This window comes from Myotis brandtii, unplaced genomic scaffold (assembly GCF_000412655.1).
Source record: "Myotis brandtii unplaced genomic scaffold, ASM41265v1 scaffold728, whole genome shotgun sequence".
Lineage (NCBI taxonomy): Eukaryota > Metazoa > Chordata > Mammalia > Chiroptera > Vespertilionidae > Myotis > Myotis brandtii.
The window spans coordinates 342,758-358,436 of record NW_005370875.1 but is presented as its reverse complement, the minus strand read 5'-3'; the positions used below and the strand labels follow the sequence as shown (position 1 = coordinate 358,436).

Here is a 15,679-nt window from a genome sequence, read left to right as displayed (position 1 = left end):
TGTATGCATGTAAACATAACCAATGGACACAGACAATGGGGGAGGGGGGGCAATACCTGGGCTGGGGGAGGACAATGGAGAAAAAGGGGACATATGTAATACTTTCAACAACGATTTTTTAAAAGTGGGTAGTGCACTCTGAAGAGAAGGCACCTGATGTTGAAAGTTCAAGAAACCAAGGTGGACTTGTTCTTACCTCGTGATCCGGGTGGTGACTATGTGAAATTTGGGGCCGCTCCCTTAAGATCCGTGCATCTTCCCTATATGATCGACACCTCCATCAGACACCATAACCAAACGACCACCAGCCACAAGCTCCGTTTGCTATCCTTTATTGAAGGGTCCCACACCCTCATGGGACCCCAGCCAAACCAGAAACCAGACAGGCCCTCCATTTATAGCAGGAGGCCTAGAAGGGGAGGGGAATGACTCATGATCCCACCACACCTCCCTGGAAACAGAAACCACCACAGACAGACAGACAAGGGCCGGGGAAGAGAACGTGCCTCACTCTAGGTTCTCTCCCCATTGCGCCCACTTGAAAAGAAAGTCAAACACTGGTTACACAGCACCCCAGCCCCGCCCCACCCATAGCAGCGTTTGTGGGACTCCCCTCTGCAAGGGGCGGCCCCCAGGCAGCTTCCCGTGCTCTTCCTTCACTTTGGTTTGCTCCTGGCATCTCCGTGCCCTCTTCCTTCCTTCAGCCTCTGGCCCATCACCTGGCCATCTAGCGCCTACTCAAACCTTCTCTCTCATCTCTAGAGCTTCCCTGCCCCAAGGCTTCTGGGGAAGCAGCGTCTCAGGCATCTTCTCTCCTCCCAGCAAGGGGCCCACCAGGCCCCCTCTGCCCAGGACGTGGACTCACACGGCTGCCCCGCTCTCCTTGAGGTCAGGGGCTGAGCGCTGCCGTCTCATTCGAGGGGGAGTAGTGTATGGGGGGTAGCGGGGCCCCGGGGGCCGTTGGGCCGGGTATGGTTGGGGCTGCTGGGGATAATAGTTGTGCTTTTTAGGCTGGAAGTGCTGAGGTTCAGGCTGTGCAGCACCCCCTCCCCGGGATCGGCCCCCTCCATCCAGGGAATTCCTGCGGGGACGGTGGGACCTTCGGGGACTTGGGGGCCTGCGGGCAGGGGTGACCACTGGTGGAGTAACCTCCTCAGGGGGTTGGGGTGGCGCTGGGGCCTCCCCGCTCCCCATCCCTGGCCAGGACTCCCGGTGCTGGGGGTTGCTCTTGAAGGGGAAGCGCAGCTTACAGTCGTGAGGGGGCACAAAGCGAGCTGGGGGCCTGCGCAGCCCCCCACCCCGGCCCCCAGAGCCCTGCAGTCCTTGCAGCCGCAACTGCTCCTGCTTGAGCCAGCGAAGGCGGCCACGACGAAAGGCAGGGTCCTCCTCCATCAGCCGTGACACCCGCTCCCAGCTTGACAGGGGTGGCGAAGTAGACCGGGCTGAGGGCCCGTGGTCATTGGAGGCTTCCTCCTCTACGACCTCTGACCCTGGGGACGTGGCCCAGGTGGCCTCACTGGCTTCTTCATTCTCATCCTCATGATCCTGGGAGGAAAAGAGGGGAGAGAAGAGAGGGAATGTGAGAAGAGCCGAGTCTCCTGAGCACAGCGGGTTTGGGAGAAGTCAGAAGGCCCTGAGTGGCCGGATGTCAAGGGGTCCCCAGAAGGGCTTGGAGACAGGGAGCTAGAACAGTGGTTTAGGAGCGCAGGCCCGGGAGCCAGGGGGTCTGAGCTCAACGCAGGTCTGCCCTTTCACAGCTGTGTGGCCTGGAACTCGGCTTGTCACCTCTGTGCCTCAGTCTCTTCATGTGTAAGATGAGGTCAATAGTAATAATAGCTACTGCATAGGGTTGTTTTAAGAATTAAATAAATTAAACAATGTAAAGTTTTTAGAATAGTGCCTGATACACAGTAGGCACTCAGCAAACAGAGCTGAATAAATAATGTGCCTTGGGGATATGGCAGTCAACAAAAAGGGAAGAACAAGACTTGCCACCATTTTAGTGGTGAGACAGTTGATAAATAAGAAAAATTATAATATGGTACATATATTATAGCTCAATAAAAAGTTAAATGTAAGTGTATATATTTAAACTACTTAGTATACATTACCCATATCATATATAAATGCATACATTACACAATATACTTTATATAAATTATACATATTGAGATAAAGAAGAACAGAACGAGAAAGGGGGATGGGAGGCCTGGGTGAGGTGGCTGCAATGAATCGCCAGAAAGGGATTTACCGAGAAGTTACCCTTACAGGAAACACCTGAAGGAAGTGAGGGGCAAGCTGTGAGACTTTCATGGGGAAAGGCATCCAGACAGAGGGAACAGCAGGTGCAAAGGCCTTGAGGTAGGAGTACGCCCAGCAAGTAAGCCAGAGCGGCAGGAGTGGAGAGAGCGAGAGGGAGCTGTGTTGGAGAAGTAAGCCTTCAGTAGCCACAAGCTGCTGTGGATGCCTGCCTGCGGCCTCCATCAGAAGGCAAGCTGGCAGAGCAGCAACCATGTCTGCTGGGTAGCCCCAGTGGCTAGCACAGAGCCTGGTACACAGTAAGCACTCAAGTGTTTATTTATTGAGTGGATACATGCAAATGAGGGATCAGTGATAACGCTCCCTCGCAGGGCTGTTGTGAAGATTAAATGTGGTGACACAGGAAAGTGCTCAGCACAGCAGCAACCATGGAATAAGTGGTCCCCCGTGAAGGGGAGGTTATGAGAAGGCACATGTGAACATTCATCCAGCGGTAACTGAAAGTGCACTGTATCTCAGTGGTCCTGAAACTTTATTATAGCTCAGAAACACCTGGGTACTTATCGTAAGTGCAGATTCATCCCCAAAGATGCTGATTCAGTAGGTCTGAGGTAGGACCCAGGAATCTGCATTTTCAGTTACTGCCCTAGTGACCGAGGCACATGATTCACCAACTACACTGAGAAAAGCTCCTATACATGAATGACATTTCTGAAAGCAAGACGGGGAAGGAGGTTGGGAGGAGGTTCAGATTCTGAAAGGGGATAGCTGAGGAGGGAGAAAGCCGGGCAAGGCCCTCTGTACCTGGGTCAGGGGGATGACCCTCTCCATGCGGAGCATGCGGTCCCGCAGGGCCTGCAGCTCCCGGTCCTTGCTGCTGTTCTGCAGCTTCACCTCCTGCAGGATCCCGGTCAGCTTGTCAATGTGCGCCCGAAGGTCCTCCACCTCTGCCCCGCGGGCTCCCTCCTCGCAGCCACCACCTCCACCTCCGCTGCCTTCCTCCTCGCCCACTGTGTCCCAGACATCCCGGGCCACGGCCCTCCAGGCATCCCCGGGACCCTCCGGCTTGCCATAGGTACGACACAGCTCCCGCATCTTGAGGGCGGCCAGGGCCTCGATCTCGGCCCGCCCGTGGCGGAAGTCAGCCAGGGCCACCTCATAGCAGATCTCCTTTACTGCCTGCATCTTCAGATCAGCCATGGTGGCCCAGCGGGGGTCTTTGCCCTGCAGCCGCCGACGCTGCGGGATCTGATACACCCTGCGTGGGGCCCGGCGCTTGCCACTGCTGGGCAGGCCACAGCGCTTGACGATGGTCTGGACTGTGGTGGGTGGCAGCTGCTCCCTCAAAGAGGAGATGAGCCTCCAGCTCTCTTCACAGGAGCGCTTGTCAGAGTCATCCCCACTGTCAGAGTCCGCGTACTGGGTGGGGCCAGAGAGAGAACAAATGGGGAGGAGGCTAAGGACATCCCAAAACCCTTGAGTCCCAACAACACTGGAAACACCCATCAGAACCGCACACCCTTAGGTGGGCTGCTTAACCTCTGCTCATCCACGCAATAGAAATGATACCACTATCTCCCTCACAGGTACAGTTTGAGGGTTAATGTACACCAAGTGTGGCAACAGTGGCTGGCCTAGAAAGTGACCAATAAGCATAAGCTGCAGCTATATCGTCTAGATTTCTTGCATATGTATTGCTGCTCAGGATGAGGTTAAAGATTTAAAAGTCACCCTAGCCGGTTTGGCTCAATGGATAGAGTGTTGGTCTGTAAACTGAAGGGTCCTGGGTTCGATTCTGGTCAAGGGCACATGCCCAGGTTGTGGGCACGATCCCCAGTAGGGGGCATGCAGGAGGCAGCCAATCAATGATTCCCTATCATCACTGATGTTTCTATCTCTCTCTCCTTCTCCCTTCCTCACTGAAATCAATAAAAAAATAAAAATAAACGATTTAATAGTCCATGTGAAAAGCAATCTTAAATGAATAATAGGAGAGGTAGGTGCCGCAGGATAGACTGGAGTCTGGGAAGCCCTGGGAGGAACTCCAGTTCCCTGCACACAGTGTCCTGCGGGTCACATTTCTCTCACAACCGTCTCCTCCTAGACACCACCCCCACCCGTCTCCATGCCCACTCCTCACTCTGGCTCACAGTGTGCACCAATTGCGGAGTCAGGCTGCAGCGCTGCCAGCCTGTCTCCTGCCTCTGCACCCCACACGCCTGCCAACTCCTCACCAGTCGCTGCTGCTCCAGCAGAAGGTCAGCCTCTTCCTTCTCTTTCCGGTACTGATTCTCCAGGTCCTGCAGCCTGGGGTGGGGAGGAGAGAGGAAGGCTTTGTGAGATTCTGGAGCCACCTCAATGGGTGTCCAACAGCAAGATGTTGGGGGCCTAGAGGAACAGCCTAGAGGGCCCGGGGCCTGGAGCACCCCCTCCTCGCACCTCTTCTCCATCTCCAGCTTGATGTCAATGCCTTGCTGCTCCAGCAGCTCCTTCTGGGCAAAGTTCCAGTCCACGGGCTCAGAGGGTGGTCCTGGGGGTGGGGGGACCCCTCGCTCCCGTTCTAGCCGTGCCTGCTCCGGGTGATTGAAGCGGAAAACGTGGTTCTTGCCCATCACAATCCTATTCCCTGGAGATGGGAGGAGGGGAAAGTGGACTCGCTTCCCCATGGCAGCAAACTCATCCCCCTGCCCAAGACGTGCAAGGTCTTGCCCACAAGTCCCCGGGGCCCTGACACCAGCTCTCTCATCATGCCAAGCCTGAGGGTGGTCTAAGCCCAGGCTCCTCCGGCTGGCACCAGGAACCACCGCCCTGGGGGAGTTGGGCATCCTGTTCCTGTTTGCCTGGGCAGCAAGAGAAACCAAAAGCTGACTCCTTGATCTTCACTTCCCAGTCCCTTCTTCACACCCCACGCTGCTCCCTAGTTCTCTTTGGGTGCTGCCTAAGGTTCACCAGGAAGTGCGGCCCTAGCACTTCCTCTGCACAGCATGCCCAGCACCTTCCCTCTGAACATTTCCTCTACCTGACTTCAGCACCAGTGGCTCGGTCACAAGTTTCCCATTGACATAGGTCTCGGCTCCTTCACAAGGCTCCAGGGTGACCACCACTGAGGAAGAAAGGAAATGAAGTGATTAGACCCTGGGAACAGGAGGGTTATGGTCATACTCCCATCTTGCATTACCCCCCAAAACACATGCATCCCCAGTCCCACCCCCCCAGTACCTGTTAGGGGTGTCATGGCCCCTCTGGTGGCAGGCAGCAAGGGAAAGGAAGAGCAGAAGGAGGGTTAGCGCCCCAGCTGGAATTCCCAGGAGCCTCTGCAGGAGCTCAGTACTCACCCACCACCATCCTCCCCACAGCATCTTAGCAAACCAGTAATTCCCGGCCAAATGGTCATCGGGCCCTGTCATTCCTGCCTTCCAGATGTCCATCCCTTCCTTTCCAACTAGCATTATCCCGGGGTAGGCCTGGATTCCTCCAGCAGGCCCCTAGCCCACTCCTGTCTGATGCATCTTACAAAACACTACTGGACTAATCTGCTCAAGCCACAGCCAACCAACAGATCACTGTCTTCACAGGACAAGGTAAAGTCAACCCAACCCAAACATTTATCGAGGTGCTCCTCTGAACAAATCACCAAGCCCACTGCTTGCCGAGACACAAAGATGCCTGAGGCAGCTTCCTGTCTTCCTGTTGTCACAGAGAGCCCTGTATCCCAAAAATCCAGGCTCTGCAACTCTTGGGCAGAGGGACACTGAGCAAGTCATCCAACTCCTGTGAGCTGTAAAATGTGATCATCGAAGACCTCCCATTCCATAGCTCACAGATGTTAGCTCAGAGTGGTTGAAAGCCCAAATAAAGTGATATGCAAACTCGAGTTACTATTTATGCTGGAAGTAATAGAAAAACTGGAGTGAAATTGTAAGATAAGGCAGAGATGGGACTACTGATACTGTGGGAGTCAAAGAAAGCAGAGGAACTCAGCTTAGACAAGAGGACTAGAAACAAGTATGGGAAAGCAGCAATTTCTGAGCTGATGCTTGACAAGACCCTCAAATTTCAAGGGGAAGACATGATGGAGAAGAAAAAAAAGACAGAGAAAGAGGCATCACCATATGCCCCAGAACAACAATGAAAGAAGGCAGCAAAGGAGAGGATGGTGTGCCTGTACTGGGTACCAGTCTATGCCCACCCTTATTCCCTGTCATGCCCCAAAATTCAATCACCCATTCCACACACATACTGCATCCCTACTATCTGCCAGGCACTATCTGAGGTCATGGAAATGCAGTAGAAATAAAACCCCAAATCCCTGCTCTTACAGAGCTCACTTCCAGGTGGTAAGACAGACGGCAAAGGAATAAGTCAGGAGGTAATCTCAAGTCAGGAGGATAGGTGTAACAGAGGAAAATGGGTTCGGGCAAGGAGAGGATTTTGCCACAGCTGGCCAGGACAGCCTTCTCCATGTCCATGAACTCACAGCAATCCAGCAATCCGTACTAAGGCAGCCCAGACCAGAGCTCACAGCATAGCCCCGGAGCCTGCCACGCTATATTCAAAACTAGTTCTGCCATCGTCTAGCCATATTGGTCTTGGGCAAATTCCCTAACCCTGGGTCTCAGTTCCCTCACAGGAGCTGCATGAGAAAAAGCAAAGGCACGCAGTAGATGGTCAGTGATAACTATTCTTCTAGGTTCGCACCCACCTCCTCTGCCTGTCTTTGGCCAAGTCTTCAATGTGCTGTAAGAACAGAGGCACAAATGGATGGAACCTTTAGGGCCCCCGATGTTTGGGGCACAGATTCATCAGCTGCTTTTACTGATGTAACTAATGGTTTTTCACCTGTCATCTCTCAAAACACACTCTGAGCTCCTGAGGGTGGGCTCACTCCGCATGCCTGGGATGACTTGAGGGAACCTCAGAACAGGAACTCAGCAATAACTCAGTGGGCTGGACTGATGCAACAGCTTTTAGCCCACAGTGCTGGAAGCATATGCTGCCACTAGGGACCTGAACCAGACCAGAACGATGGCATGAATCTGCTGACCCAACTTGACTTGGGGTGGTGAACACACAATACAATGTACAGATGATGCACTGTGGAACTGTATACGTGAAACCTGTATAATTTTATTAACCAATGTGACCCAATAAGTTCAATTTAAAAAATAAAAATAATCTGCTGACCCTGAACCAACTGCAGCCCAATGGGCATGTCTTAAACCTGAACTGCAAGCCACATAACAGTGTCTTTTCTTATTTTTAAAAACGTGCTGACATTGCTTGTCCCATTTCCCTGTGCCTTCAAAAGCATCAGACTAGGCACTCCTTTCAGATTTGTGAGACACAAGATATGAGTTCAGGTGATGAAAAGCTCATGTGTAACATCTGCCACCCTGCCCAGCACATTTCCTACAGCTCAACTTCACTTGAGCCTAAATGAACACAAATCATTGCATTTTTTTAAAAAATGACTGATCAATTACAAAATGGTGACCTCGAAATACACCCTGAACCTCAGGAGCATTGTTTTGTCAACGTCAGACAGGCTACTACCTTCACCGTTTGGGCTTGTGATTCTTAAAAGCTTTTGCAGCTATGGCCATAGAGGGGCAAAAAAAACCTCTGAAAGTTTTGGAATCAAAGGGATACATGGGCCAGTTAACTCCCTGAAACCATTGCAGTCATAGCTGGATAGATATACACATTTTCCAGAGATAAATTCAGATAGCCCACTGGAACAAATATAATTTTCCATAAAAAAATGACCAGGATGCTGTTTTAGGATAAAAAAGTCAAGAAAGAAGGCAGACGACCTCTTCACCAAAATGCCAGTGCTCTGCTTCTGCTTCGGGACCCTCGCCACGCACTGCCCCTTGCAGCACTCGGGGTGCATGCAGACAGCCGGGCCCTTGATTTCCCTAATGCTTACCAGGAGCTCAAAGCCCCTGTGAGGGCGAGGACACGTGCCCTCTTACATGGCTGCACACCCAGTGCCCAATTCAGAGTGTGAAACATGGGCCCTGTCCCTCTCCTTGTCTGGCCACTCCCCTCTCGCTTCCTCAGCCATTACCTTCTCCGTCCGGCTGAGGGATGCTCCGGAACACACAGTGCTGCTCCCGAATGAACTTCCCGGTGAGTTTGATGTCCACATCTACCTGGCCGACCCTGGGAAAGCAATGGCCAACATTTCCTAAGCAGGTGTCGGACATTCACCAAGCCACTTCTGAATGCCAGCTCTTCCCCATCTATAAGCCAAGTGTAATTATTTCTACGTCACAGATGAGGATGCTGAGGCTCAGAAAGTAAAGTAACTGGCCCAAGGTCATGCAGCCCAGGAGGGGTGAAGCTGGGATTTGAACCCAGATCTAAGATGAGGATGCTGAGGCTCAGAAAGTAAAGTAACTGGTCATGCAGCCCAGGAGGGGTGAGGCTGGGATTTGAACCCAGATCTGCCTGACTCACAGTAGAAGAGAAAAGGGAACCTGGAGGGGATGGGCCTCCCATCATCCTTAGAGCTGGTCACCCTGAGGGCTCACTGCCTACCATGGACAGCTAGTAAATGCCTGTGGTGAGACAGAAAGGGGCACCCTCACCTCGTTAACTCCAAGAGGTGACCTCAGAGGCACGGAGCCCCAGGGATTAGCATTAGCCATGCAGCCACCTGCAGCACAGGCACTGCCCCTAAACAACGAGGGCCTGGGACCAGGATTCCCTCTACCCCACAGGGAGGGTCCCATCAAGGGAGGCCAGGCAGTGGTGCTAAGGGCTAAAAATGCGGTGGTCTGGATTCCAACCCCCGCCTGTGCTCTAAGCAGTCAGGAGCTATCCCCGAAGCACTGGGTCAGTTTGGTCCCAGGGGGCATCTCAGCCAAACCGAAGTGGTGGGTGAGGCAGGACAGCTGCTTCGCAGCCAGGCTCAGCCACTTCTCAGGAAGCCTAGAAAGTGGGCAGAGCTGTGGAGCCAGCCGTCCTGACATCTGGGGTGCTTCCAGCAAGGTCACCAGGAAAGGGAGTCACTAATGTGGCCGTCCCTCTGCAAATCACACCCCAAAAGGAGAGGCTGCCCCACAGGCACTGATTAAACACTACCTGGTGATGCCATCTTTAATGTGGTAGAGGAGACATTCTGACATCAGGGGGTCTTCATTCAGGTTCACCAGGTGGGGCGTCTGTGGGAAAGCGGGGGTCAGGGAAGGGATCCTGAGAGACAGCCAGGGGGTGCCGCAGGGGAGGAAAGGAGCTCCAGCGGACATCCCTCCCGGTTCCAGCACTGAGCCCGCTGCTCCTCCCCTCACTCGGAGAACTCTGCCCTCTCCTTACTCCCACTCCAATCACTTTCAGAACAGCCTAACCCACCCTCTCCTCATACATAAGGGGCCTAAAATAGCCCCCTCCATCTACCCCTTCTCAGGTCAGCAACCCTTCCTAAGGCCCATTTCTTCAGAGGCACCTCGACCCACCCATCTCCTTGAAGCCTAGAATCCACCTGCCCTCGCCTCTGCTTTCCCTGTACTCCCTGTCCCCCGGTCTCATTTCTTCCTTCAAAACGTATCTTGCCACTTCTGGAGAGTACAAGAAGGGACTGGGTGAGGGGACTGGTACTTCCCACCTTTTATTACAGCTTCAATTTCTTAGGAGCATGGATTACTTTTACTTACAATCATAATTTAAAAATAAAAAGTGTCAGTTCAAGACCGGGCCGGGTTGCTCAGTAGTTAGAGCATCGACCCACACACCAAAAGGTCTGGGATTCAATTCCCAGTTAAGGGCACATACCTCAGTTGCAGTCTCTCTCACATCAATGTCCCTTCACCTCCCCTTCCCTTCCATTCTATCTAAAAGAGCTTCAATTTCTTAGGAGCATGGATTACTTTTACTTATAATCATAATTTAAAAATAAAAAGTGGCAGTTCAAGCCCAGGCCGGGTTTGCTCAGTAGTTAGAGCATCGGCCCACACACCAAAAGGTCTGGGATTCAAGTCCCAGTTAAGGGCATGTACCTCAGTTGCAGTCTCTCTCATCAATGTCCCCCTACCTCCCCTTACCTCCATTCTATCTAAAAGCAATGGAAAAATATCCTCAGGTGAAGATTAAAAAAAAAAACACAGTGTCAATTCAATTCAAAAGCATATAAAACAAACAAACCCCCTTTTCCCAGCAGACTCCCCAATCTTCCCTGGCCACTGCCCGTTCCCAGCCCTGCTTCACCTGGGGCCAAGGTCACACAGCAGCTGCCTGGTGCTGTCCCTGTCGAGCCCCCATCTAACGGGCTGATCATTATGTTGCTCCACATCGAAAACTCAGCCCATTCCCTTCCCCCAAAGCACCCTTTCCTGACTTGTTTCTCTAGCAACACCCCACTCTCCCCAGGCATGTAACTCTGGAAAGCACAGTACATAAGCCTTTTCCTCTCTACACCCCCTCATGCCGCTGCTGCCATCCTGGGGAGTCTCCCTCCCTACACTATCTGCTGCCTCGGCCTACCCTGCGCAGGCATGATGAGAGAGAATCATTAATGGGCTGCCTCCTGCATACCCCCTATTGGGAATCGATCAGCAACTAGGGCATGTGTCCTTGATCAGAATCAAACCTGACTTCCTGCCGTCTCCAGGGGTCTCCCAGTTTTCCTGCTCATACCGCACCATGACTGAGTCATGCTTCTCCACTCAGACCACCCCAGCTGCCACCCCATGCCTACCGGACTTAAGCTTCGACACTCTATCCACTGAGCCAAACCAGCGAGGGCTAAGACTGCTTTTTACGCTGGCATCCGTGGGCCTCATCCACATCAGGGTCCCAGCCCACCTATCCCAGCCCCTTCCTGGGATCCCTCTCTCCTGTGTTCCCACCCAGTGGGACTGCTGAACACTTATTCCAGAAGACCTCCTTCATCCCTAAACATGCCTGGGAGCTCCTCCCCATGTTCCCAGCCCCACCCCTATTCCCACCTGTCCTAGTCATTCACTTCCCTCAGTCTGTCTCAAATGCCACTTCCTCCACAAAGCTCTCACCGCCTTCCAACTGAAGACAAGACCCTCTGCCTCCTTTCTACAAGAATTTACTTTCTAAAGACCCTGTGAAGTGCTAGGTGGGACACAGCGATGAAGCAACCCCCAATGCTGCTGTCCTGTCAGCAAGAAAATCCGTCAACTTGGGGAGATAAGACTTGGCAACGTTACACGTGGGAAAGGGATGCCTCACAGGAGAGTTTCTGATCTTTCCACATCTTCACTTAGTAATTCATTCACTCATTTGTTCCCAGGAGGTGAGTGCCACCATATCCTGGGCTGGGGGGAGGGTAGATGCAAAGATGAATAAAGTGAAGAACTGCAGGAACTCAGAGGAGGTTCAAGAGAACCTCGTGGAAAGGCAGCATGGGATCCGATCTTTGAGGACGAGGACGTGGACATGCAGAATGGAGAGCATTCCAGGTTAAAAGAGGAGTGTGAGCAACAGCATGGAGGCATGAAAGCGCACCGTGTAGGAAAAAAGAGCCAATAGTCAGGCCCCATATTTCTTTGGGGACCCCCTGAATGGTGATCCATGGTGGATATACCATGTATCCATGTGTCTGCCCCTCTACCCAGGCACCCCAACAATTCACTGCTGCCACACTTCCTCTTCTCCCAAGGGACTCTCACGCCCCTCCCAACACTGTAGTGTCAGGAACGCCAAACACTGATGGGCTCTGAGAGCAGAAAGTGATCCATCCCTTGGGAGAGGGGACATGATTGAGGACAGTGCTTTTCAATCTTTGTTCAGCCCTGGAGCCCTTTGTTCAAATGAAACCTTACCTAGAAGCCTAATATGTCAGGCAGATAAGCAGGGAGCCACTCAGGATGAGGCTGGGGGTGGGGGACCCAGAGTTTGGTCCTCCCCCCGCCACCCTTACCCACTCCCACCCCTGTGAAAGCAGCACCAAGCCAGGTTTAAAATCACCTAGGTAAGCAGGCCTGGTGGTGGGGGGTCCCAGAAAGAGGGAACTTTCCCTAAGTCTCTTGGCCCTCTCCAAGACCAACTACAGCCTCTCCCCTAGGACCACATTTCCTCACCCACCATTCCCAGGCTGGAGCCACCAAACCCATCTCCCCATCTGTAGTCTAACAGCTCCCCCTCCTGAAACATACATGTCTTTTAAACATATGAAAATATGTTCATCCTTACCACCTTGAGAAAATGCAAAAGTAAAACACCATTTTACCAGATTGGCAAAGGTCAAAAATTAGAAGAGGGTGAGGATGTTGCTTCTGGGAGTATAAAGTGACATGGTTATTATCTTTGGAGTGCACTTTGGCAAAATAGATTGAAATTTCACATAGCTACTATTTGACCCAAATCTCCACTTCTAGGAATTTTTTCTACAGATAACAGACCTATTTAAGACCAACCGTTGTAATATTATTTATAATATTAAAAAATGGGATACAACCTAAATGACCATCAGCAGGAAACTGGCTAATTAAATTATCCTACATCAATAGGATATTCTGACACCACAAAAAGGAACAGACAGAATTTCTAGGTTATATGAAAAAATAAAGTATAAAGTACTCAACCACTACTATTCCAAAAAGAGGTCATGTATGTAGGCACTCGTGCCTGCATGCACACACACCTGCGTCTAATTATACATAACACACACTGTGTGTGCACTGGCTACCTCCAGACACGTCGGGACCCGGTAAGAGGGCTTGCCTCTGGGAGGGGAACTGAGGGTGGGAAGGAAAAGCACTACATGAGGGTTCTCTCTGGTATATATCGCCTTTATAAGAATAATTACAAACAAAAAACAACACATCCCTGTTGGTCCCTGGGCTTCAGTAGGTGGCTTCCCTGTGCAATGGAAGCCCTCCAGGGAAGAAACGTCCACCACATCTACCTTTCACACATTTCTACCTTTCCTCTAACCCTGCAACTGTGGTGGAAGCTCCTCAGGTACCAGTACCTCAAGGTGGCTGCAAGCTATGTTGAGAGCCATATGTAGCTCCTCCCCCAGATGCAGACCTCAGAAGGACCCCAAGCCCTGGGTACTCACCCCTGGACCAGGTCCCTCAGTTCAGCCTGCCACCCTCCATCATCCACCCATAGCTCTCTCACTCCCTCACTGTGCCGTAGGCCATGCAAAGCACACCCCTTTCTTTTCAGATCCCTGTCCAATGATCCCTGCTTGCTCAGCCTCCCAGACGGCCCTGATCTTATGAAACCAGGAGGACCTTCTTCCAACCCACCACCTCTTCTAGGCAGTCCCCGTGACCCTGTCTGCATCAGCACTGTATCTGACTTAGGTCCTGATCCTATTTTCCTTCGTAAAGTGGACCAAACAGATGTGGCTAGCTCTCCAGGGGACTGGGAATTCCTGACTTACTCCAACTGGCCTCCACGTCATCCCTTCATCAGTATGCCTGACCCATACAGCTGTGCCAGCTGTCTATGGCTAGCATCCATTCTGATTGGTCCGTTCCTATGCTTTGCTGGTGTCTCCAGCTGAGGCTGATCACTCCTACCCTGTTTCCTTCCTTCCTTCCTTCCTCTCAGCAAAGATGTACTGAGCACCCGCTACCACTACACACCAGGCACATGACACATACGCCCCACCCACTGACACCTGTGTTTCCTTAGCCTAATGTTCTCTCTGCTCTTCGCTACTCCCAAATCCTGACCTTCGTTCACGCTCCATTTTCCAAACCACCTTCTCCAGGAAACCAGTTTCCATTCATCTACAGGCTGTACTGATGCTACCATCTTTACGCTTCTCACTGCTTCTGCAATCACCATCATACAGTTTGGTGCTTATTTCTTATCTGTTTCCAAGTTATCCTTTTTGAAATGTATTTTAAGCTCATTTTTTGAGTAGATACCATATGTACAGAGTATAGAAGTCAAATGATACAAAATAGTATACTGTGAATAAGTCTCTATCCAACCAACCTCCAACCTCCCAGGTCCTCTCCCTCTTTCCTGGGGCAACCACTATAACCAGTTTCTTACTGAGATAAATTCCAGGCATGAATTCACATACACACGTGTGAGGTTACGTTTGCAAATACCTAGATTCTAAGCAGCTCTTGAATCCCCCTAAGGGCAGGGGCCCTGTCACCCTTCTGGGTCCCTAGAGTCCCTGGCCACAGGCACTTACTGAGCACCTGCCTCTTTGGCTAACTGTCAGATGGAGGGAGAGAGAAGGCAGGGATGGACAGGCAACACAGAGAGAAGATGTAGGAGTGGGGACAGAGGTGATGGGGGGACAATTTAAAGACCTTGGAGATCAGGGTTAGAACTTATCACTCTCCCACCGCCAACCCTCTTCTCTAAGCATCCAGGGTCTCCTAGGCCTCTTCACCCAACCACTCACTCACCTTCTTCGGAGAGAAGACACCCACGGTTCCCCCGTCCTCCCGGACAGCCACCCCCATCTCAGCCAGCAATGCTTCTCTGCAGGCCAAGAAACAGATGTTAGTCTTATCATCGCTACCCATGAACTGCTCCCCTAAAGAATCTGACCTTCCCTCCCCATCCCCCATTCTTCCAAGGCTCCAGCTGTCCCCCCTCCCCTCATACCTCTCCATCCTCAGGGCTTCCGTCTTGCGTAGTTTCTCTTCCCAGGTCTCATTCAGTTCAGCTATGATCTTCTCTGTTTCCTGGGGGCAGGAGGCAGACAGGGATCAGGACATTCTGGGACAAGCACCTACCGTGGGGCCCACGTCACTCCTGGGATTCCTTCCTCCTCTTCGGCCCTGGCTTTAGAGAACTACACTCCCATCAGCCCCCAGGTCCCCAGTCCTGGCCAGCTCCAGCTTCCCACCTGCAGCCTCTCCATGGCCTCCTCAGGCCCAATCTGGGGCTCAGCATTGGGGGAGAATGATGGCTCCAGTTCCCCATTGTGTGTGGGGGGAGATGAGGGTGAAGCTGGGGAAGGGGGAGACGCTATAGCTGGCAGAGCACCTCCAGGACTCCCCTCATCCACCTTCAGGCCTGGGAAGGAGAAAGAAGGCAAAGAAGGAGGCTAAGGAAAGATGTAGCTGATTGGAAACATAGAGAAGGCCTCAGAGAGGACCAGTCTATAGGAACTTCTGAAGACATCTGGTCAACCTCCACCAAACAGGAAGCCCTCCTACTGCAGCCTTAATAAATGGGTACCCAGTCTCTGCTTGCTCCCCTCTAAGGGTGGAGAGCTCATTACTGAGCAAGGCAGTGAGTTCCTTCCATTGTTAGATGACTCACACTATCAGAAAGTTCTCGGCTATGCTGAGCTAAAATCTACCTCCGTTACAGGTGGCCATTGTTCCTGATCCTGCCTTCTGGGATAAGAGAGACTAGACTGTTTTTGTTTCTTTTTTTTACATCTACCTTATCCTTCTCTTACCAAGAATGGACACCCTATTTCCTCCACTGTGCCCCTCAGCACCCTGACTGTCCTCAA

General features: G+C 52.0%; 1 protein-coding gene across 1 annotated transcript in view; it reads right to left on the bottom strand.

Moving 5' to 3' along the window:
• Positions 1-316: 316 nt before the first annotated feature.
• The window catches only part of KIF1C (kinesin family member 1C), a 31,119-nt gene continuing 15,756 nt past the window's right edge, over positions 317-15,679 (bottom strand). The window contains exons 16-22 of the mRNA XM_005882573.2: positions 9,349-9,428; positions 8,330-8,424; positions 5,279-5,362; positions 4,699-4,885; positions 4,494-4,566; positions 3,064-3,678; positions 317-1,545 (exon numbers count right to left, since the gene is read on the bottom strand). Of these exons, the coding sequence (XP_005882635.1) occupies positions 862-1,545; positions 3,064-3,678; positions 4,494-4,566; positions 4,699-4,885; positions 5,279-5,362; positions 8,330-8,424; positions 9,349-9,428 (1,818 nt within the window). The 3' untranslated portion in view covers positions 317-861. The remainder of the gene's footprint in view (positions 1,546-3,063; positions 3,679-4,493; positions 4,567-4,698; positions 4,886-5,278; positions 5,363-8,329; positions 8,425-9,348; positions 9,429-15,679) is intronic.